Source organism: Lutjanus erythropterus, chromosome 11, assembly GCF_056507025.1.
Source record: "Lutjanus erythropterus isolate fLutEry1 chromosome 11, fLutEry1.hap2, whole genome shotgun sequence".
Taxonomy (NCBI): Eukaryota; Metazoa; Chordata; class Actinopteri; order Lutjaniformes; family Lutjanidae; genus Lutjanus; species Lutjanus erythropterus.
Genome location: NC_139327.1, coordinates 40,815,001 through 40,837,500, shown reverse-complemented (window position 1 = coordinate 40,837,500; position 22,500 = coordinate 40,815,001). Strand labels below are relative to the sequence as shown.

Genomic DNA, 22,500 nt, shown 5'->3' with positions numbered 1-22,500 from the left:
TAAAAGAGAAATGGTTTATTGGCACATGCATGATATATGTATGTATGTATGTATGTATGTATGGTCATATCCCTCTATGGTACACATTATGATGCCAGTGAGGGAAATGTGTTTTTATGTCTCAAAATAGACTAAATAAACATAATCTGAAGAAATTTTATTTTTATTTTTATTTTTGGAAGTTTTTGGGGTTCGTTGCCTGTAGGCAACATTGTACCATAATGGTGCATAAGTTAAAAAGAACGTTCCTTTTCCAATTTGAACATTGTTTATTTCATAAACATATGCAAAAATATTCAATAACATCAAGAAGTCACAATTCATTTTAAATTTTAAATTAAAAAGAATTTTAAAAAGAATTTAAAAAGTTTCTTGGCTAAATGTTGCCTGTAGGCAACATTGTACCATTTAGGAACAACCCATTGAAATAAATGTGTAAAGTATAAAACTTTAAACTACTTAAATCAACAAAGATAACCATTGCCATAACCATTTGAAAAACAAAAACAACAAATTCCAGTGTTTGATCATCACTGCTTCATTTCAGTGCATGTTTTGTGTCAGTCCCCTGTGTCTTTCCTGACATGTGTTGCCATCACTTGTGGTGTTGCTGCTCAGTGCTTATGGAACTCCATGAAGCAGTTTTTTTCAGGAGTGAAGCACAGGCAGGTGACACATTTTGTGCACTGTGATTTCACTATACCCTTACATCCAGGGTATCTGCATCTGCCCTTTTTCTCCACCCAAATAGGCCAGTGGTCAGTGTTGTGTTTGCTATAGTGATTCCATAATGGTTCACTGTTGCAGGCAACATTGCAACTTTCCATGATGGCAGTTTGTTGCCTCAGGGCAACAGCTGCATTTTAACACGTATCCACTATTAAATTAGTAAATAAGTTGCATGAAACTATCAAAACTTAAAGTTTACTCACCTATTAGTGTGAAGACATTTTTTTCCAGGTGGAAAAGGGACAAAAAATAACTTTTTGAGAGTCTTTTTTTTGCAGCAAGATAGCAGAGCTGTCTCCTTAGAAAAAGCCCGCCAAGAAGGGTTTCAAAATCGCTTCCTGGAGGTCATGTGACAACTTAAAGCATTGTTAATGGTTCCCTATGGTTTTACCTCTTTTTTAAAGTATCGCATCATTTAAAGGGATGCATTGTGGAGATGTGAAAGGGCAAAAATGGGTTTGTTGCCTGTGGGCAACATGGTACCATAGAGGGTTAAGATGTGAAAATATAAAAAAAAAAGAAGGTCAGAGGTCAGAGAAGCAGTGAGGAGAAACGGTGCGTAGAGACAGAATATTTTCACAGTTAACTCTGTGAATTATTATTATTTCAACCAAACCAGAGTTGGTGATTGTTGGAACCATGGAAAGACGAACCAAAACGGTTTTATTGAGTTTTATTTTGTTTCTGTTTTTCAGATAAAATGACACAAAGTTTGGTTTGTTTGACGAGCGATAAATCACCTGAAAACTCCCTGGACTAAAGGCCAACTGCTCATAACATTTAACTTCTAAGGTTTATTAAAAAAGACCAGTTTCATAAACTGTTGTTCCTATTACTCACTCAGACACAGAAACAGTCCGGGTTTTAAAATTCCTCAGTCGAAATAATCAAACCTTTACTAAACTTTTCGTCTTTGCTGCTGATTTCTCCATCAAACTCAGAAAATATCACATTTTCTCTGTTTCTTGAAGTCAAACTGCTTTATGACTCTTTTGACTTTTGTTCTTGGAACTCTTCAGTTTTATTTTCTGTTTGTGAGTCATAACTTCCTGTGTGTGTTTTTCAAAATAAAACAACCAGCTCCGTGTAACTCCTCCTCCTCCTCCCTCTCCTACAGCTCAGAGTCTGATGCCCTTGCGACAGAGGATAGGAGACCCCGCTCTGACGTTCAGCTCTCAGAGGTTGGTTGAAGGGCGGGGCTTACCTCAACAGGAGGGGCGTGGCCAGTCCACATCATCTCGCCCCCCCAGCGGCCGTCAGAACCGCAGCCGCTCCATTGGTCAGCTGGAGTTCCTTCCTGTGCCCTCCCCCTGTCTCTCCTCCTCCCTGTCTCACCCCTCCATCGGCCCCTCCTCTTCTCCTCACCCCCCCGCCCTCTCCTTCTGTCCTCCCCCTCCTCCCCCCACAGACTCTCCTTCTTCCAGTTCCTCCTACGCTGAAGGCACGGCTCACTTCTCTGCTCTGCTCTTCCGTTCTTCTTACTTCCACTCTGTGGAGGCGCCGTCCAGCCTCCCGCCTGCAGGTGGCGCCACCACCAGCCGGAGGCAGCGCTGTCGCTCCGGCAGCTTCGGGTATCTTCCTCAGCACGGCCGTTCGCCAGAGATACTGACGCACTAACAAGGGATGCTACTGATCAATCACTAATCAATTAATTGACAATGAAAATTTAACAGATCAAGAATGTATTCATCAATAATCAATAGTCTAGAAATGGCAGCAATTGTCTTGTTTTGTTTGTGGTTCATCTTGTTACATCTTTTATGTTGTTTTTGTTTTGATACATATTTTTACGTTTGTTGCTTTTTTCGTCTTGTTACATCTTTTACATGTTTTTCTTCTCTTTTACATCTTGTCTTTTGTCTTTTGCATCTTTTTTTTTCATCGTGTCTTTTATGTATTTTGTCTTGTTATATTTTTGGTCTCGTACATCAGTCATTAGCTGGTTACATCTGATAGCTAATTTCAACAAATCACTAGCTAACAATCTAACAAATCTACATCAATCACTGGTTGGCTAGTTACATCTGATAGACAACATTAGCAAAAAAAATAGCTAAGTAGCTACTTTACATCGATCATTAGGTGGCCAGTGCTCGCTAGCTGTTAGCGTGTTGCTCATTAGCTCACGGCAGCCTGTATGGGGTGAATAAACACATGCGAGCGAGTAACTACAAATGTTCTCAAAATGATCCACTCAGGAGACAAACGTGAGGCGAATATTCGTTTGGTAGAATATTTACATAATGTTGCTTCAAGTTTCAAGTGAGTTCAGTCTGTTTTAGTCTGTGAGGACAGAAGCAGTTTAAACCGTGTCAATACTGAGCCTCAGTGGTCCTTCATGTTTAGCACGTTAGCAACATTAGCTTCTGATATAATTATCTTCTCTCTCTCTCTGTCGCTCTCTCTCTCAGGGACATCATGAACCGCTCAGACTCTGACTCCGCCCTCCCTCTGTCTCACGGTGAATCACGAGGCCTTTACGGCTCCAAGCCCGTCCTCCTGTCCTCCAGGCTCCACCCACTGCAGGGACGTAGCTCCGGGCTCGGAGGAGGCAGAGGAGGAGGAGGAGGAGGAGGAGGAGGAGGAGGACTGGAGAAGAGCTCCAGTCTCGGGGAGCTGAGGGGCAGCCCAGCCTCCGTCCTCGCCTCCTCCTGCTCCACCCGCTCACTCTGTGTCACATCCGACACCACCGATGGCCCGCTCCTCTTCTCGTCCTCTGTCTCGACCAGCTCGTCTGGCGGTGGGCGGGGGACGGGCGTCCAGCTCCCATCCGGGAGGAATCCTGTGGAGGAGGAAGGAGGAGAGGAGAGCGAGACGTCCAGCAGCCGGAGGAGAAACGCCTTTAATAAGATCTTTAAGAAGAAGCAGGGACGCCACTGAACCAGAGGGACGTCAGACTGATGAGGACGTCGTAATCTTCATCATGATGAACAAACCAACAATCACAGAACATGTTTGTAACGCTTCACTCCTCCACATTTCACTCTCTGATCTTTTGTCTCCATTAAACTGAGAAAAAGATCAGATTTAGACTCTCAGAGTTCGACACAGGCGACACCTCCGACAACCGAGAAGAACCTCGGACGACACAAGCCAACGAAGACGAACACGAGGAGGACTGAAGAAGAAGAACATCAGACAGAAGCTGAACTTTGACAGGTGATGTTCCAGCTGGAAGAACCTTCTTTCACCTGGTAAATTGACTCTTCTTAAGTCCCGCCCCTTTTGTAACCTCGGTCAACTTTGTCCTTTCCTGTACGTAGATGACGCTCTGTGCTCGACTCATCTGTCTTGAAAAAAAGAGGGGAGGCATGCAAAAAAAAAAAAAAGTTTGGGAACCACTGAGCTTGCTACTTACACCTGATAGCTAATGTTAGCAAAACAATAACTGACTAGCTAGCTAATCCACATAAATCATTAACCAGCTGGTTACATCTGATAGCTAACGTTAGCAAAACAAGGGCTGGATGGTTACATCTGATGGCTTATGTTAGCACAACAATAGCAAACTAGCTAGCTAATCTATGTCATTCATTAGCTTGCTAGTTTGCTGGTGTTTTGTTAATATAAGCTAATTTAGGATGTGACTGTAAGTAAGATCTAACTACAGGAAACAGGAAAGGACATTTGACCAAGTACCAAGCTCGCTCAGCTGTTATTGGAGCACAGAGCAAAAAGGGGCGGGACTTAAAAAAGGTCAATTCACAGCGTGTTTCAATCATTTTCATTCACAAAGTGTCCTGTGTCTCTTTCTGTCAGGGAGGGATGAAACCTCAGTCACACACTTCAAAACATTCATGTTCATCAGGGAAATAAATGGAGTCGTAGACGCCGCAGGTTTGATTCCTACAGTGACAGACAGATGGAAGGTGCTCGTTAGCTAACCAACAAGACACGAAGTCCAGCCTGGTGCCAAAAGTTTGACCAATGACAAATTAAATTCACAGTGAAGCCAATGATGAAGTGCCTTAAACCTGCATTGCTTCTAATGACCAGCAGGGGGCGACTCCACTGTCCGATTGTCTGTGAGCTGATGAGAAAATGATTTCTGAGCTCAGTAAAGAGTTTTCTGAGTCTTCTTCATACAGCAGGATGTTCGTTAAGTAAATTATCGTCCCATGTAGAGTAAAATAAACCATAAAACAGGAGGGCGGGGCCACTGTCTGATTGATGCTACCATGGCATGTCCTCAGGTTCTCCGTCAGATCCAATCAGAATAGAGGCGTAGCAATACGTCTCCTCCCAAGCTCCGCCCTCTCATCCAAACATGGTCACTTCTGGTTCCCAAAACACAACATGGTGACGGCCAGAATGCCAGTGTTTCCTGTTTGTATTTGTGTTGTGTAACTGCCGCAGTAGAAGAAGAGATGCCGCCTGGCTGCAGACACGTTTATATGCAGTCTGATATTCTGTTTATAATCAGTTTAAAAGCCCAAACTAAATTAAAAATATCCATATAAACACCTCAATCAGGAATAACAGACTGAAATTTTCTTAAACAGATGAACAAATAAAAATGTTACCAAGCAGATGATTTACCTTGATTATTTTCTGGCTGTGTTGTTCCTGTGCATGTCCTCCATCTTGACACAAATGTGCAGGGACGTATGTTTCTCCACCTCCAAACAAACACGGCAGCTACCGAGCTGAACTGGAGCTCTGCAGAGAGTCTGTTCATTAAAACAAAGAAGAAGAACTGAACAATAACAACCTGCTCAAACAAGTCCAAGAAAAGCTGAACAAAGCCGTGCTGGCTGAGTGACAGCAACTACAGTGACGTAAAAAAACAATGGAAAAGTTTTAACAAGATGTAAATGACATAAAATGACGAAAATGATGTAAAAGTCGTAACAACACAAGAAAGACGTAACTAGACAAACCATGTAAAGGACAACCCAGTTTCACAGTGGTTGGTGAAGATAACCTGTGGACTTTTGGTCCAGTGGGACATTTTTCAGACTTTTGGAGGTTTCACAGTGAAACAATCGTCATGGCAACACAACAGCATCACCTGAACGGAGCCTGAGGTCGGTTTGTTAACTTATTCTCACTGTTTGTTCACCTGGAAGATTTTACTTTGACATGTGGAAATAAAAATGTCTGTAATTTACTTGAGTTTTTATTTTTCTGACATTTTAACACAAATGTCTTAATTCGATTCACTCTTGCATCCATCAGAGGACATCACACAGGACAGACGGGACAAGAAGAAAAACTTTGTAAAAGACGTAACAAGGTGAACAAGACAAAATAACAAATAGAAAAGGTGGTTCAGTGTTGTATCCATCAGTGTGTATCACACAAGTCAGAACAAGACAAAAAACAACATAAGATGAAAAAGGTGGAACTGGACAAAATATGTAAAAGACATACTGAAACAAAAATGACGTAACAAGACAAAAAAAAAAGATGGAAAAGACATCACAGACAAAAAACGACAAAAAAACCATCAAAGACGTAACAAGACAGAAGAGACATAACAAGATGAAAAGCCATTAAAAGACAAAACACAAGACAAAAAGATATAAGATGAAATGTAACAAGACAAAAAAAAACATAAAAGGACAAACCACGTAAAAGACGTAACAAGATCAAAAAGATTTTGATGCTATAAAGACTTTTGAAGGACGGGACACTCCTCTATCGTTACAGGGAGGTCACCTCAGTAAATCCTAAAATATTCAAGAAACCAGAAACTAGCTAACGTTAGCTTAGCTCAGTGTTTCTGCTGGTGACATTTATCTGTTTTAATCAGAGTCGAGTCCTGACTGTCCAGAAGCTGAACATCTGTTTCACTGCTGAAGGAAGGATGAAAACACTGAGCAGCGTCTCCAAACTGAGACGTGACAGTGAACGTCTCAGAGCTGCTGAGTTATAAAGTGTAACCATCAGTTACTTCAATGACTAAAACTAGACTTCTACATAAAAATATTCATCTTTACTGCTTGAATATATTTCTCTTTATGATTTTTATTAGAACAGCTGCAGATAAAAGACTGAAAGACATTGTCCTCCAAATCGTCTCGGTGGACATGAACTCTGCTGACAAACATTATTAACCCCTCAGTCTCTGTTGACTCAGACAATATTGACAGTAGATGATGCATTCACTGACCTGTCAGCTGCTCTGGAAATCTGCCAGACAGAGACAGACAGTTCACCAGCAGGTGGCAGCAAAGAGTCAAGAGACAGCAGACTGAAGCCAGGCGACATTCAGGACTTCATGTTGGTCTGTTAAAGGTCAAATTCTGTTCTGTTTTACCCTTTAAAAGTACTGAGAATATAATCAGTCCACCTCAAGTCCCAGGTCAGATCCTACATAAAGTCCAACAAGACTGAAGTCAACACCAGCAAGTCCCAAGTCAAGCTCCAAGTTAAGAACAGTGACGAAGTGACATGAGTCATGAATAAAATCAATGAATTTCAAGTCAAAACCATCAGGACCTGAGTCAAGTTCTAAGACAATCTAGAACTTGATCAAATTCTAAGAGGACCAACAGGTCCCAGGTCCATGCCAACAACTCTCAAGTCAAGTCCCACATTGGTATTTTCAGAGTTTATCTGCAGTGTTTCTGGGGGTGCCACTGTACTAAAAACTATTTCAGAACTTTATTCACTGATTTCAGTGAAACGATCAAATTTTATGGAGAAAATATTTCATGGTTTCTTGTCTGGTGTCCTCCAGCTGCAATAGAACAAGATCCAAACACGGCCTCCATGACCAACAGGGCTAACTGAGCTAACTGCTGTTAGCTGTGACTCAGCCCAAGCTAACCTTTATTAGCTCATTTAGCTGTGAATCAGTCCTGGGTGCCAGGAGCCAAACTTTGCCAAAGAACCACCTCAGTATTGTGTCCCCTGTTGTCAAACTGTCCTCTGTTGGTTCCTGAGACTGTTTCGGTCCAATCATGGTCACTGGGAGCGCTCAGTCCAACAAGAATCAGCTAAAAGGGACGCTCTCCCTCCTAGCGTTACATCATTAGACCACTATAGAGGCAGGACAGGAAGCATAATGCAAAGTGTCATTGGCTACTGTCAATGCCGATCAATGTCCACAACAAGTCCCTCCCCATCTGACTGATTTACAGGAAACGCATGAGCAGGAATCACTCATGGGAACTTTAAGACCAACAAGTCCAGTCACATGACACGAGTCCAACAAGCTTTAAGTCAAGTGATGACAACAAGTCCCAAGTTAAGACAACGAGTCAAGTTCCAAATCAAAACCAATAGGTCCCCAGCCAGAGTCAAATCCGAGCTGAAGACCAACAAGTTCTGGTTCTAATTTCAAGTAGAGTCCAGAGTCAAGACCGTAGACCGTAAATAAAGATGGCTGCTGTGTCTTTGCTTCCTCACACTGTACAAAATGAGTCCAAAATACCTCTGTGCTGTTGTGATCATGGCTCCGCCCACACAGCCGACCAACATGAAACTCCCTTTTTAATTCATCAAATATCAAATAAAAAACAAAATGATGAGGGAAAATGAAGATTTAGAATACGATCAGTGTGATTAAAAAAATACCTAAAATGATAGAAACCGTCTTTGGGAAACATTTATCCGTCTGCTTACATGGAGGGGGCGGAGTTTATGAGCTACACTGCAGCCAGCCACCAGGGGGACATCCAGATGTTCTGGAGGATCGTTTGGGGAACTGTCATGGCGTCTATCTTCATCTGTGCAGTCAATGCTCAAGTTAAGACTAACAACAAGACTTTTACTTGAATGTCCAGTCCACAGAAAAATTCTGTCCCTTGGAAAACTAAAAACTCATTTCTGGTCAAATAAAAAAAAATTTTTTTGTTTCTGCAGTTGTGCGTCTTTGACAGAAGTTGTGATGTTGTGTAACGTCCTTCTGGTGGCATGAATTTTACCTTATAAGGTCTCTTCCTGTCTGCTTCAGTCCTCCCCTCCGACCACGTCCTGTGTTTCTGCTCAGACTGCCATCACTGATTAGTCAGAAGATGAGCTGAGACACCTGACAGAGAGGAGCACTGAATCATTTTCATATTAACAGAAACCGTTCACCTTGTTTTGTTCGCCTGTTTATCTTATAAGATCTCTAAAAACGGTTTCCTGTCGCTGCCTGTAAGAGGAAACAAAAGTCCTGCATTCAAAACCTCATTTACAAAATCAGTCAATTTAGTGGCTCCTGCCCTCAAATTCAGCAGAAGTGTCAGATTGTCTCCTTATGCAACCAGAATTGAGCTGGTGAAACTCAGAAGTGAAGAAACACAAAAGCAGAAATGAAAGACGAAATTTTCTTCACTCGAGTGGCTCAACTTCCCCTCAGAGCGCCGGAGACGTTCTGCAGAGGAGCCACGGGCTGCAGGTTCCTCCTTATCCAAATCGTCTGAAAAACATGAGCAGCCACACCCACGCGGGGGGGGGGGGCAGAATGACTTATGTCAAAACTGCTGCAGTGCATTCTGGTCTACAGAATGTGTACAGTTTGAAAAAAGAGTGAAGATCAAAAGTCAGATTCAGCCAGAACTGATACCTGCACCAAATACATGACGTAAATTAGCTACATAGTTAGCGAGCATTTTGCTAACATTGGCTGTCATATGTAACTAGCTAGCTAACTGAAGAGTGATGTAGATTAGCAATGATGGCTAATGATAGTAAAGTACTAGCTAACTAGGTAGTTAATCTACGCCAATAGTTTAGTTAGCTAGCTGGTTATATCTGATAGTTTGTGTTAGCTAGTAAAATGCTACCTGCTAGGTGGTTAATCTACATCAGTCTTTAGTTAGCTGGCATTTTGCTAACATTAGCCAACTTAAGATGTGACTATATATCAGGGGTGTCACACTCATTTTCACCGAGGGCCACATCAGCATAATGGCTGCCCTCAAAGGGCCAGATGTAACTGTAAGTACAAATGTAACTAAACGTAATGTAAAATAAATGCAACTACTCCTTAATGTTAAATAACTCTGAATTTTTTACTTATTCAACTTACAAATATTACATATATATATTTGCATAGATGTAAAGAAAATATGTTTGCTTGTTGCTCTGTTATAACATAAATCCTTTTAATTTGTCAGGTTATGAAAACCACATGACTCCATCAATCAACAAACTATCCAAGTGAATAAGGAAAAATAACAGGTTATGACATGTTATTAACCTTCCCATCTTTCTTCAATCAGCCTTCCATCTGCATCAGTTTTTTCTCTTCCTGGACATTTTGGGATCATTGTTTGAATTTCTCAATTCCACTTGTTCGGAAAATGGCATTGATGTAGAAACATGCATTATGGGAAATGTAGTTTATGGTCAATGCACCCTTTTGACTTATTTATTATAAGACAATCAGACCTTTTAAGCTCTCGCAACATTTGGCCCGCGGGCACAAAATAAACTCAACAAAATCATCTGGTTGTTTGTGGCTGAAATAAATTAAACATCACAGAGTTAGAAGTGAAAATATGAAAAAGAAGAAACCTGGACATCAGAGACGCACTGAGCAGAAACAATATTTTCACTTCTGATAGTTTATTTCAGCTAAAGTAGAGTTGGTGATTGTTGGAGAGGTGAAAGGACAAATCAAACTGCTCTCATGTCCGCAGACTCTTTATAACTATTCATTATTTTATTTTATTGCTGAAAGCAGCTGAATTAAAGCCTCTGATCTCCTGTCATTGTCTTTTATTTAACTTTGCTCTGACTGGTTTCTGTGAATTAACATGAAGCTGCAGAACAAACAGAGAGATGATGATGATGATGATGATGATGATGAACATGTGAGAGAACATGAGCTGCTCTCTCTCTCCCTCTCTCTCTCTCTCTCTCTCTCTATAGTGACTCTGGTTCTATATTTAACCTGCAGAACGACTCTCAGTCACACACAGTCGACAGAAACGACGAGGCCGCTCACAGACGACCAGCAGGATGGAGGTAAAATAAGACAACTCTTTAAAATCTCACTCTGCTGCTGCTGCTCAGTTTGCATGAGTGTGTTTTTGTTCTGTCACAGTTTGGAGAAAAGCCAAACACACAGAGAAGTAAATATTTTAATGAAACTGTCAGACGGTTCATAACTCAAACTTTTAATTCAGCTTCCAAAAGCATTTGTTTTTTAGTTAGTTAGTTTCAGTTTATTTGTTTTGTTTTTTTCCTGTGATATAATCATAAATCTGCAGGTCAGATTTGTCCGAGCGCGTCGCCTGGCTGCGCAGACAAACTTTAACTTTGCATCAGATTTCATCAACGTGCTGTTTGAGGTGTCATCAGGTTGTTTATCTCAGCTGAATTTAATTTAAACATTAATCTTCAGCAGTTTAATGAGCTGCACTTGTGTTTTTTACAGAGAGATTTATTTGATTTTATTTTTAATACATATGAATATTAAACTAAATATATTTCAGGCATGTTTTTCTCCATTTAGGAGTTTAAATAGTAGTTTCTTCAGTCACAAACTCGGTTCAGTGTGTTGATGATATCAGATTAATCAGTGTTGTGTTTCCCTCCTTTAAATTCCAACTGAACTCCACCGAGAGCCGGATGTCGGAGCTTTCCGACAGCACTCAAACGCAGCACATATTTGTGGATCGGGGACATTTCTCGCAGTGACAAACGTATCAGACGTCCACACAGAAAAATTCAAATGATCCCACACATGAAACATGATGCACAGTTGCAAACTAAAAAAAGTAAAATATGTTTTTTAATATATGTGAGAAATATGGAAACTTGTTTTAGTTTCCTCATTTTTAAGAAAGAGCTTTAGAAAGAGCTTTAAGAGTAGCTGTAGAGAAGTGTGTGTGTGTGTGTGTGTGTGTGTGTGTGTGTGTGTGTGTGTGTGGGTGTGTGTGTGGGTGTGTGTGTGTGTGTGTGTGTGTGTGTGTGTGTGTGTGTGTGTGTGTGTGGGTGTGTTAACTGACCTGGAGGTTACTGCAGGTCACTGGAGTCGGTGGTGAGAAATCCAAACTGTTTACGACAATGAAAACATTTTTATGTTGTTAATTATTCTACTTCCAAACATCAGTTCGATACACAGGAACATTCTTTCAGGAACATTTCAACATTTATGTTCAGATCTCTTGTTTTCTGATTCTGACATCAGTTTCATCTCTGTGTATGAGATAATGTCCAGGATGTGGTTAGCCTAGCTTAGCACAAAGATCTGAAGCAGGGGGAAACCTGTCGGCCTACAGTGAGGACGTATACTGACATATTTTTGCAGCTTTGTGTTTCTATTTATTTCTAAAAAATCAGTATAAAACTTACAGTTCATTCCAAACAGGGCAGGGCCTGTTGCCCCGACACATTCAGGGACGGACATTTCAAGATAGAATAACGTTAAACTTGTGAGATAATCAACTGGCTTCTGTCATTGCTAACGACTAGCTATTCATCACCAGCCTATTCAGCTATGGGACCAGAGCATGAAAACAATTTATGACCAGGTTATTTGGGACTAGATCATTTAGTTACTGGGCTATTTAGCCATTTAGGGCTCGGCTGTTGAGCTACTAGGGAACAGAGTGTTTAACTATCTGGGACCAAACTATTGACCAGATGGTTCAACTATTTGGCAACAGGCTAAAGAGCCATTTGGAATCAAACTATTCGGCTATTTGGGACTGAGTTATTTAGCTGTTAAGGACCAAGCTATTTAACTACTGGGGAACAGACTTATTTCAGGCCAGGACACTGAGGTATTCAGCTATGTGGCACCAGGGTATTTAAATAATGACACCAAACTACTAAGCTTTTTGGGAACACACTGTTCAGCTATTAGGAACCAGGCTATTGAGTTATTTGGGACCAGGCTATTTAGCTATTAGAGATGAGCAACATATACTGATATATTTTTGCAGTTTTATGTATATTTGCCTCTAAGAAATGAGCAGATTTTATTAAGAACACATCAGGATTTAAAACAGATTACAATTCATTCCAACTTATGTAGTACCCATTGTCCAGGAAACAGTTCAGGATGGACATTTCAAGCAAAAATAGCGTTCAACTGAATAGCAAATGTGAGATAAACAAGTGGCTGCTATTGTTGCTAACAGCTAACTAATTGGCACCAGGAAATTGAGCTATCTGGGACCAGGATGTTTGATTGTTTGGGACCAGGCTACTTCACTATTTGTGGATAACCTATGTTGCTATTTGGAACCAGCCTATTGAGATATTTGGAACCAGCCTATTGAGATATTTGGAACCAGCCTATTGAGAAATTTGGGACCGAACTATTAAGCTATTTGGGGCCAAGCTGTTCAGCTGTTAGGGACAGGGCTAAATGTTTTTTGGGACCAGGGTAGTGAGGATGTGTCAGTAACTTTTTAGACACCTTTGCCTTCAACAACGTTGAGTGTAAGAATATTTTGCGGTGATGAGTTGTCTTTTCAGACAGGGGGACCACAGCGTCTGCAGGTGAACACTGTCATTGGTTTGCAGAGTGTGGCTAACATTAGCGGTGCTAGCAGCAGCAGCAGCCTGCTCTCCTAGCAGGTTTAACATTCACTCATTATGCCTGTTTATTCTGACATCTTAAACACAGTTAACTGGTGTTGTATATTATGAAATTATTGAGAATTCGATTCTCCGATCAGTATTTGTAGGGCTGACTAGCAGGAATGTTTAATTGATTACTAATCGTACACATCCCTAATGACGACCGGCCTTTGAAGTGTGTCTGTTGGGAACAGAAACATTCCAGCAGAATCTGACTTAAACAAGCATGGAGATCCGTTCCTGACCCTTGGGAACACTGTTTAACAGAATAATGTGTTCTGAATAAAAACCACCTGTCGGGCCACGTGACGACACCTGAGCAACATCTGATATCTGAATGAAGACAGTGAGAGGCTGGATCATTACTTTATATCTTGTGTTTTACTCTATGAGACGACACACCGAGCAGTGAAACCCAGCAGAACAGGAGGGACTCATCACTGCTGTGTTACTGTGGCAAAGCCTCATGGGAGATGTAGTTGTTGAGGAAACAAACAAACAGACTGATTGCTCTGAGGATGTTCTGCAGCCACAGAGACTAAAACTGTGTCACCAGTGTGGTGTAAGTTTTACAGTTTTTAATAGCAGCTATTCTTAGTTTGAAAAACAACAGGAATGAACACACACACACACACACACACACACACACACACACACACACAGAGAGAGAGAGAGAGAGAGAGAGAGAGAGAGAGAGAGAGAGAGAGAAAGGAAGTGGTTTAACGGTTGTTTCATCACTTTCTACGTTCAGTTTATAGGTTGAGTACAAACTGTGGAAAAAATGAGCAAGACTGTGTGTGTGTGTGTGTGTGTGTGTGTGTGTGTGTGTGTGTGTGTGTGTGTGTGTGTGTGTGTGTGTGTGTGTGTGTGTCCTCCAGGCGATGTGATTTCATTATCTGTTGAATGTCAGCAATGTGAGACCTTCAGCTGAAATGGACATGGATCAACCCCACGTCAACAGCTGTGTGTGTGTGTGTGTGTGTGTGTGTGTGTGTGTGTGTGTGTGTGTGTGTGTGTGTGTGGTCCTTTAATAGACTCGTACCGTCCTCGTGTGTTGATACAACAGTTTTGGATTGAAGCTGTTGGGAATGACTTTAACTGCCTTTATATTTATTTATTCATATTTATATGTCTTCTTACACAATAATCTCTTTTATTATTCTATTTTTTTTTCATAATTGCACATTTGCTTCTATCATTTTGTATTTGATTTGATAATTTTTCTGTCACACCACTAATTTTGAAAAATCATTTATGTTTTATATATATTATTTCAATCACCCAGAAATGTCCAAGAAAAACTTCTTAAAATTTATTGTTAACACTAATTCCATTTTGTGGGTGAAAATTTATATATATATTAAATATAATGGTATTCATGAACTGTTTGTTTTGCTTTAATTGTTTCAAATTTATCATCTTGGTCTGTCAGAAAACAGCCTCGTCCCAGACAAGAATTCACAAATCATACTATACATATTATAATAAACTTTGGCCCGTTAAATTTGTGTCCCAGATGATTTAATCAGGCATAAAAAAGGCCAGCTATAAACTGAGGACCCCTGTCTCACTCCTGGTTTGAAAAAAGGCAGGAATGCTGCTCAAGCACTGGTAAACTTTCTGATTTTAGACGTTCTTTCAACAATATTTCTTATCAGATGTATCTCAACATGTCGACTCTGTAGTCCTTCTAAATCAAAGATAAATAAGAATTATGGTTTAAAAATGTGTAAGTTGATTTGCATTAAACATTTAATCACCTGGAGGATGTTGAGTTACAAGGTTTAATAGACAAGAGTCTGTTTTAGAGACGAGTCTTGTTTGTTTTGATGGAGCTAGCTGATTCCACTGTGGGCTCAGCTATGCTAACACATCCTAAACAACTACCATAAACCATAAACTACAGTAGTTACACGGATCCCAGGTCAAAACAGAGAAAAATGCTAATTTAAACTGTTCCAAAGCTGTTTGACCTCCATGTTGTATTTTGTTTATTAAATAGTTGGTTTGTGTAGCTAACGTTGAAGGTAAAGTTAGCGGTTAGTCAGTGTAGTTTGCATTACTGATTGATCTGTGTAGCTTACATCAGTAGCATTAGCAGTTATGGTTGTTGTTTGTAGCTAACCAGCATCGTACAGGGCAGGTTTAACCTAGCTTAGCACAAAGACTGAAAACAGAAAAGAAAAATGTGTAATTTAAATGTTGTGAGTTGTTTACTGAACATGTGCTGAAAAACAAGTGTCATGAGGAGACGCTGTGGTTTTGGCTGCAGTTAGCATTGAAGCTAGTCGTTGAGTCATCGTGGTTGTAGAGTTTGAGCTTCACTGACCCTTCAGATCATAATGTGGTTAAACACTGAGTTCTCCTAAACTGATTTACATTCACCACAAACCAGCTGACAGCCAATCACAGTAAAGTTCCAGTTGGTGTAGAAATCCATTTTAATCCCCTCGCCCTCCTCTCTGTGCTTTTAGATTAAACATGTCAGAAACATGTGCGCCATGTTGTCATGTTGCCTCAGAGTCTCTAATGAGCAGCTGCCTTCCTGATGACAACACTCACATTTCCTCCCTAACATGGTCACGACGCTGCCAACACGCCACTGCAGGCAGGAAGTAACCTGCAGCAGGGGGCGGGGCCAGCACGGGCAGTGGAGGGAAGAGTTTGTGTAACAGTATGAGGAGAAGTTAAAGTTTACTCGTGTCTGCTACTTTATTATTATTCCAATAATAATAATACTAATTATTATTATTATTAAAGGAGTTTGAAGTATTTCTCACTGTTTTAATCAAGATGCCTGAAACACCACGAGATATTAGTGATAAAAATAATTTACAATCAGGATTAGGGGGGTTACTTTAAAATGTATTCTGATGCAATTATTAATTACAAGTATCACATTATTAAAGTAATGTTATTTGATTACTTTCAGGTACTTTTGGATCACCTCTGAATGTTTGATGCTGGTTGTAGATTTATTAATTGTTTGTTCAGATATTCTTTCCTTTGTTATGTCATTTATAGAATTAGGGGTAATTACAGACATTTAAATGTTCTTTGTTGAGTAACATGATGCTGTTCACACTTTAGTTCACCTGCTCACACAAACTATTGTTCTGTTGTAGTCGTAGTACTGAGAGATAAACTAGTTAACTGCAATTCTGTGTAGCTAACATTAGTGCTTGGTTTTGTAAATGTGTCTTTAAATTTGATGATAATGAAGTTTCCGCCGACTTAAAGACACGATGAATGACCAGCTGTCAGCTGAGCGTGTTTTTGTCGTGAGGCTGCTTCACTTCAGTCACTCTGATACAACAGAAACACCTCATTAATTAAAGATGTTTTTGAATTAATCTCTTAATTCTTGTTGGTAGTTACCTTGTATCCTTCTTCCTTCCTTGTTTCCTTCCCTCAGGAGGAGGCTCCGTCCCGGCGCTCTGTGGCTGAACTCGCAGGGAAATTCAAAGGTTCAGCTCCTCCACCCGACGCTGCTGGACATGAAACGGTGAGTTTAATGTCTGATGTTTGTACCGATGACATCACTGATTACAAATACACTCCAGAACATAGACACGTCCTGCAGGGGCGGGGCCAGAGGAGCGACCATGGGTGGCACAGCCCCCAACACAGACCTCTGCAGCTAAACCAGCACATGAAGAGACTCAAAACTACAAGGAGACACAAAGAGATGGAAAACAACCACAGAGATACACAAAGTAAAATAAAAGATGTAAAATGAAAACTACAAAAAGACAAATAACTACCACAAGGATACAAAACAAACACAAATAGACACCGAACGACTAGAGAGGCTAAGAAATGAATGTTCAGAGACAAATAAAAATCACATAGAAAAACAAAACAAAACACAAAGAGAGAACAAAAGAGACTCAAAATGACTGCAAAGAGACTAAGAATGATCAGAAAGACACAAAATAATCACAAAAAGACAGCAAAGAGATGCAAAACGACTGCAAAGAGACATAAAATGAATACAAAAGAGACTAAAAGATGATCGCAAGGACACAAAATGTCTGCAAAGATGCATAACAACCACAAAAAGACAGCAGAGACAAAACAGCTTCAAAAAGACTTTAAATGACTACAAAGACACATAATGACCACAAAAAGATGGAAAACAAGAAAAGCTAAATGTCGAGAAAATGTCTGCAGTGTTTTTAGTTTTAGTGTCTGTTTTCACTCTGGTGGATTTGGTTCTTTGTTTGAGGGTCTGTTTGTATTTTAGAATATTTAAAGTTGTTTATTTGTTATTCATTTATCACAGTGAATAAATAATCTATTATCTTATTATTTTCAGGAATCAGAGCTTTAAACTTGAGTGTCCTATTATGACATGTCAGATCTGCCTGTAGACGCTGAGGCGTCGGAGCGTCCCTGAACGCAACCAATCTGTAATATTGTGATAACATGTCTCAGTCACATGTCACTGAGCTGCAGAGTTTCAGCAGCAGTATGTGAAGAAGAAGAAGAGAAACAGGAAGTGAGTGTGAAACTCTCTCTCTGTGTGTGTGTGTGTGTGTGTGTGTGTGTGTGTGTGTGTGTGTGTGTGTGTGTGTGTGCAATATTCTGGTTTTAAAATTAAATAAAAATAAATAAAATTCAACTGACAACTTTAACATGTTGTGAAACACAAAGTGCAGATTTTTATTCACAAAGAAAAGCATGAATGAATAATAATGTTAAAATGAATAAATATGTCAGCAGCTGCACAACATGTGGCTTTGATCACAGATCTCATTCTACAGCATCTCTGTTGTTGTTTTGTGTCTCTTTGTAAATAAATAACTATGACTAATTTAACAGCTCAGTAATTAACATTAAAGGTCTGGTGTGTCAGATTTACAGGGCATTTATTACAGAATGTCAGAAATGTAAAATAATATTCATCAGTATGTTTTTATTCATTTATAATTGTCGAGTTTTTGTTTGTGTATAATGATTTTTTGTATCTACAGACGCTGCTGTGATCAGAACAGACAAACCAAACACTGGTCCTTTAATTACTCGAGTAAATCTGTTAGTCTGCTGCACATCAGAGACGACTCATTTTAATGAAATATTTGTTTGTTTGTTTGTTTGTTATGTTTGTTATGTTTGTTTACCAGGAGAAGCCAGTCAGACGTCGACCTCCTCGCACCTTACAGCTCCCCAAAACAGAAGGAGACGACCAGGAGGTGACACACACACACACACACACACACGCACACACACACGCACACGCACACGCACACACACACACACACACACACACACACACACATACACACACACACACACACACGCACACGCGCATGCGCACGCGCGCACACACACACACACACACACACACACACACACACACACACGCACGCACACAGGGTCTGTTCATGTGTTAATGACTTATAATCAATAAATTGATATCAATAATAATTTTATGGACCAAACAACGGATTGATCAGTGGAAAAGATTGATCACTAGTTGAAAAATAGATCCACAACTAATCAATTAATCAAGATAATGAACTAAATGACCTGTTTTTAAAATGATTACAGTTTTTTAATAATAAATAGATTCTAATAATTGTCTCACACTTTGAGTCACCAAATAAATTAAATCCTGGAAGATTCTGCAAATTTAAATTTTATATTTGCAGAACCGCTTTTATAAAGAATCAAAATGTGTGTATTATTTTACTGACGACAGGAAAAAACAGAAGCCTGTTAATTCTGACTAAATGCACTAATTTACTCTCATTTATGAAACAGGCTGAAATGTCCTACACTGTAAAAACAAAAGAGTCGAGAAAAAACAACTTGATTTAGTAGATTTTTGAGTTTTGAGCCCAACTTTATTAATTCATGCTTTTCTTTTTTAAAGTTTACTTCAGAACTTGTCTGAACCTTTTTTGTTTTCTTTTCTTGATAAGAGAAAATAAAAAGACGTTCAGACATGGCAGTAAAAATTTATGGACAGATTAACTCTTCACAAGATTTACTGATAAAGTCTGTTGTGATTTTGACATTGTGTGTGTGTGTGTGTGTGTGCGTGTGTGTGTGTGTGTGTGTGTGTGTGCGTGTGTGTGTGTGTGTGTGTGTGTGTGTGTGTGCAGCCTGCAGGTGTCACCTCTCCTCCACCTGGTAAAGCTAAGAGGAACTCTGCTCTGATTGAGAAGCTGCAGGTGAGTCTGCTGCTCCCTGCTGGTCCTCACGCTGACATCACTGTGACATCACTGTGACATCACTCTTACATCTCTGTGTGTGTGTGTGTGTGTGTGTGTGTGTGTGTGTGTGTGTGTGTGTGTGTGTGTGTAGGCTAACCTGGCTCTGTCTCCAGCGGCCTTGATGCCGTCTCCAAAGAGCCCCGGCTTCAGGCTGCTGCCCCCCTCCTTCCCTGTGTCTGTCCCGGTTACCACAGTAACCACCTCGTCCACAGCGACCCCCACCAGCCCCGTCGCCGCCTCCCCGTTGACTGAGGAGGAACGCCCCGCCTCCTTTGAAGCCCCGCCCACGGCGGCAGAGGGGTCCATCCTGTCAAACGACAGCATCAAGGTGAGTTAAAGGGCTGTTCCACTGTTTTCGGTTACCATCAGTAATCAATACACATCTTCTTAAACCATTAATCAAACAATAACTAGCAGCAGTCCATGTCAGACAACGTATCAGACTTCAGTTGTTCCTGAGTGTTTCTGTGGTGGTGACAAAACATCTAAAAAATAAACATATCAGAGGTTTGAAATAAACTGAAGCTCCCTGCACCAAACTCCATTTTAGAAATGTGACATGTTGAACAGAGGCCATAAAAACACACAAGATAAAAGATGTCACATGTCCACAGTCTTCTTGTCAATTTGGCATCAATATAATCAATAATCATTCAGTAAATAATTATGGAACACACTCAGGCGTCAATACTACACAAAATAAAGAAATCACCTGGAAAGCTGATAGCTGACAGAAAGTGGCTGAAGACGATTTATACAAACGAGGATTTAGATGAACTCTGAACAAATAAACCACCTGGACATGTTCGTTCTGCCTGAATGCACTAATTACGTCTCATTTATCGACTAGTTAAAATGTTCTGCACTGTAAAAAAATAGAGAAAAGTTCAAGTTTTAAAAAAGTTTAACCAACTAATAAAGTTTTGATGAGATAATTTACTTTTCCAGACCAATCAGGTTCACAGCTCACTGAGAGCAATTTTTGGAATACTTTTTTTTTTTTTTTTTTTTGAGCTTCTAAACCTCAAAGATTAAATTTTACCTAAAGAAGAAAAGTAAAATTTCAAACAAGCTCTGCAAAATATTTTTAATTTATTTATCATTCACAACTAATGAATTTGATTTGATTTGATTTGAATTTGATTTGATTTGAATTTGATTCGATTTGAATTTGAATTTGATTTGATTTGAATTTGATTCGATTTGAATTTGATTTGATTTTGATTCGATTTGAATTTGATTTGATTTGAATTTGATTTGAATTTGATTTGATTTGATTTGAATTTGATTTGATTTGAATTTGAATTTGATTTGAATTTGAATTTGATTTGATTAGATTTTGATTCGATTTGAATTTGATTTGATTTGAATTTGATTTGAATTTGAATTTGATTTGATTTGAATTTGATTTGTCCAGGGTCCCGTTGTTTTTGACTGCAGGATATTTGATAGTGGCTGATTTGATGGTTACAAAAGTTCTAAACAAAGAATCAAGTATTTATTTGCCCCAGTCTGCCCCCTGGTGGTCACATGATCACTCAGCAGTTTTATGAGTCACAGACAAGCGTCTGACCTGACCTGTCTGTCTATGCTCTCATTGGTCCTTCTCCAGGGCAGAGCACGCCATTCCATCCGCCGCCGCCCTCCGTCCCGCCGCCACAGGAAGTCCAGCAGTGGAGACGACAGTGGCTTCAGCAACGAGGGGGGAGACGCGTCTGTGACCTCCCCGACCGAACCAGAGGAGAAGACAACAGGAGGAGGAGGAGAGGAAGGTCAAGGAGACAAGGTGAAGGAGGATAAAACTGATGCTTCGACATGTCCTGAGAAAAACAAAGATCAGTCAGAGATCAACGCCGAGTCCAGACAGGAAGAGAAGAAGAAGGAGGGAGAGAACGGATCCACAGCCGGAGAGGAGGGAGACAGACCTTCATCAGGGGGAAAAGAGGAGGAGAAGGAGAAGAAGGAGGAGGAGGAGGAGAAGGAGGACAAGGAGAAGAAGGAGGAGGAGGAGAAGGAGATGAAAGAGGAAAAGGAGAAGAAGGAGGAGGAGGAGGAGAAGGAGATGAAAGAGGAAAAGGAGAAGAAGGAGGAGGAGGAGGAGAAGGAGATGAAAGAGGAGAAGAAGAAGGAGGAGGGAGAGAATGGATCCACAGCTGGAGAGGAGGGAGACAGATCTTCATCAGGGGGAAAAGAGGAGGAGGAGAAGGAGGAAAAGGAGGGAGCTCAGGAGAAAAACTCTGAAGAAAAACAGGAAAGTCTGGCTGAAGAGGCAACAAACACAAACAACAAAGAAGAAGAAAAGATCAAGGTGATTCCAGGAGAAAACCAAACTGATAGCGTAGTTAAAGTTAGCATTTAGCATGTGTAGCTAATCACCATGTTTTCTTTCTCTGTCTTCCTCAGGAGTCGTCAAGTTCCTGTTCGGTGCGATGAGTTATCAGACGTGCGGTCGAGTCGGAGCGCTGCAGCCATCTTGAGCCCCTGGGCTGCTGGGAGGGAGACCCTGCGGCAGCGAGCCTGAAGGTATAAAGGCCTGTGTGAGAGTGTGGACGCTGAGCTGCTGCCCGTCACCGTGGCGGCCTGTTTATCTCTGATGAAGACGAAGACGAAGCGAGGACACCGACTGAAACTCTTCTGTCCTGTAAAGAATCGCTGATGTAAAATTTAAGTGAAGGTTCACCTTTGATGTGAAATTGTTTTTACTGATCTCAACTCCAAGCCTTTTTACAGTGAAACGCTGGATCTATTCCTTTTTATAAGAACATAACGTGACTTTATTGTTTTCATTATTATGTTTTGTGTTCGGTGCTTGCAGAGCTGTGACTGATGATGATGATGATGACGATGATGATGATGATGATGACGATGACGATGATGATGCTGTCTGTACGTTTATTTAAAGCACTGCAACAAAATGTAAAGTGTCAGCTGTTTTCTCAGTCACAGCTGTCAGAGGAAAAACCTGAAGCCTTGTTCCAAAGATTTATCTCAGAAAAAAACTAACTTTAATAAAACAAACCTTATTATTGTTTTTATTGTTTTAAACTGCACAAAGACTGAAGGTCAAGAAACTGTA

General features: G+C 40.3%; 2 protein-coding genes across 3 annotated transcripts in view; both read left to right on the top strand.

Moving 5' to 3' along the window:
• Positions 1 to 4,876, top strand: part of LOC146319615 (uncharacterized) — a 26,767-nt gene extending 21,891 nt beyond the window's left edge. The window contains exons 3-5 of one of the 2 annotated variants that reach the window (XR_014771553.1): positions 1,847 to 1,910; positions 3,141 to 3,888; positions 4,489 to 4,876. Coding sequence is in view for 1 of the 2 variants with exons in the window: in XM_084730171.1 (XP_084586297.1) it covers positions 1,847 to 1,910; positions 3,141 to 3,609 (533 nt within the window). In the remaining variant the exon portion in view is untranslated. Of the gene's footprint in view, positions 1 to 1,846; positions 1,911 to 3,140 lie in introns of both variants that reach the window. The other variant, XM_084730171.1, reaches the window with a different exon arrangement.
• A 5,640-nt stretch (positions 4,877 to 10,516) lies between these two features.
• dub (duboraya) overlaps positions 10,517 to 22,500 on the top strand; it is a 12,069-nt gene continuing 85 nt past the window's right edge. Inside the window, exons 1-7 of the mRNA XM_084730152.1 lie at positions 10,517 to 10,635; positions 16,619 to 16,708; positions 18,330 to 18,398; positions 19,314 to 19,382; positions 19,516 to 19,752; positions 21,037 to 21,732; positions 21,828 to 22,500. The exon at positions 21,828 to 22,500 is cut by the window's right edge and continues 85 nt beyond it. Of these exons, the coding sequence (XP_084586278.1) occupies positions 10,630 to 10,635; positions 16,619 to 16,708; positions 18,330 to 18,398; positions 19,314 to 19,382; positions 19,516 to 19,752; positions 21,037 to 21,732; positions 21,828 to 21,857 (1,197 nt within the window). The 5' untranslated portion in view covers positions 10,517 to 10,629 and the 3' untranslated portion in view covers positions 21,858 to 22,500. The remainder of the gene's footprint in view (positions 10,636 to 16,618; positions 16,709 to 18,329; positions 18,399 to 19,313; positions 19,383 to 19,515; positions 19,753 to 21,036; positions 21,733 to 21,827) is intronic.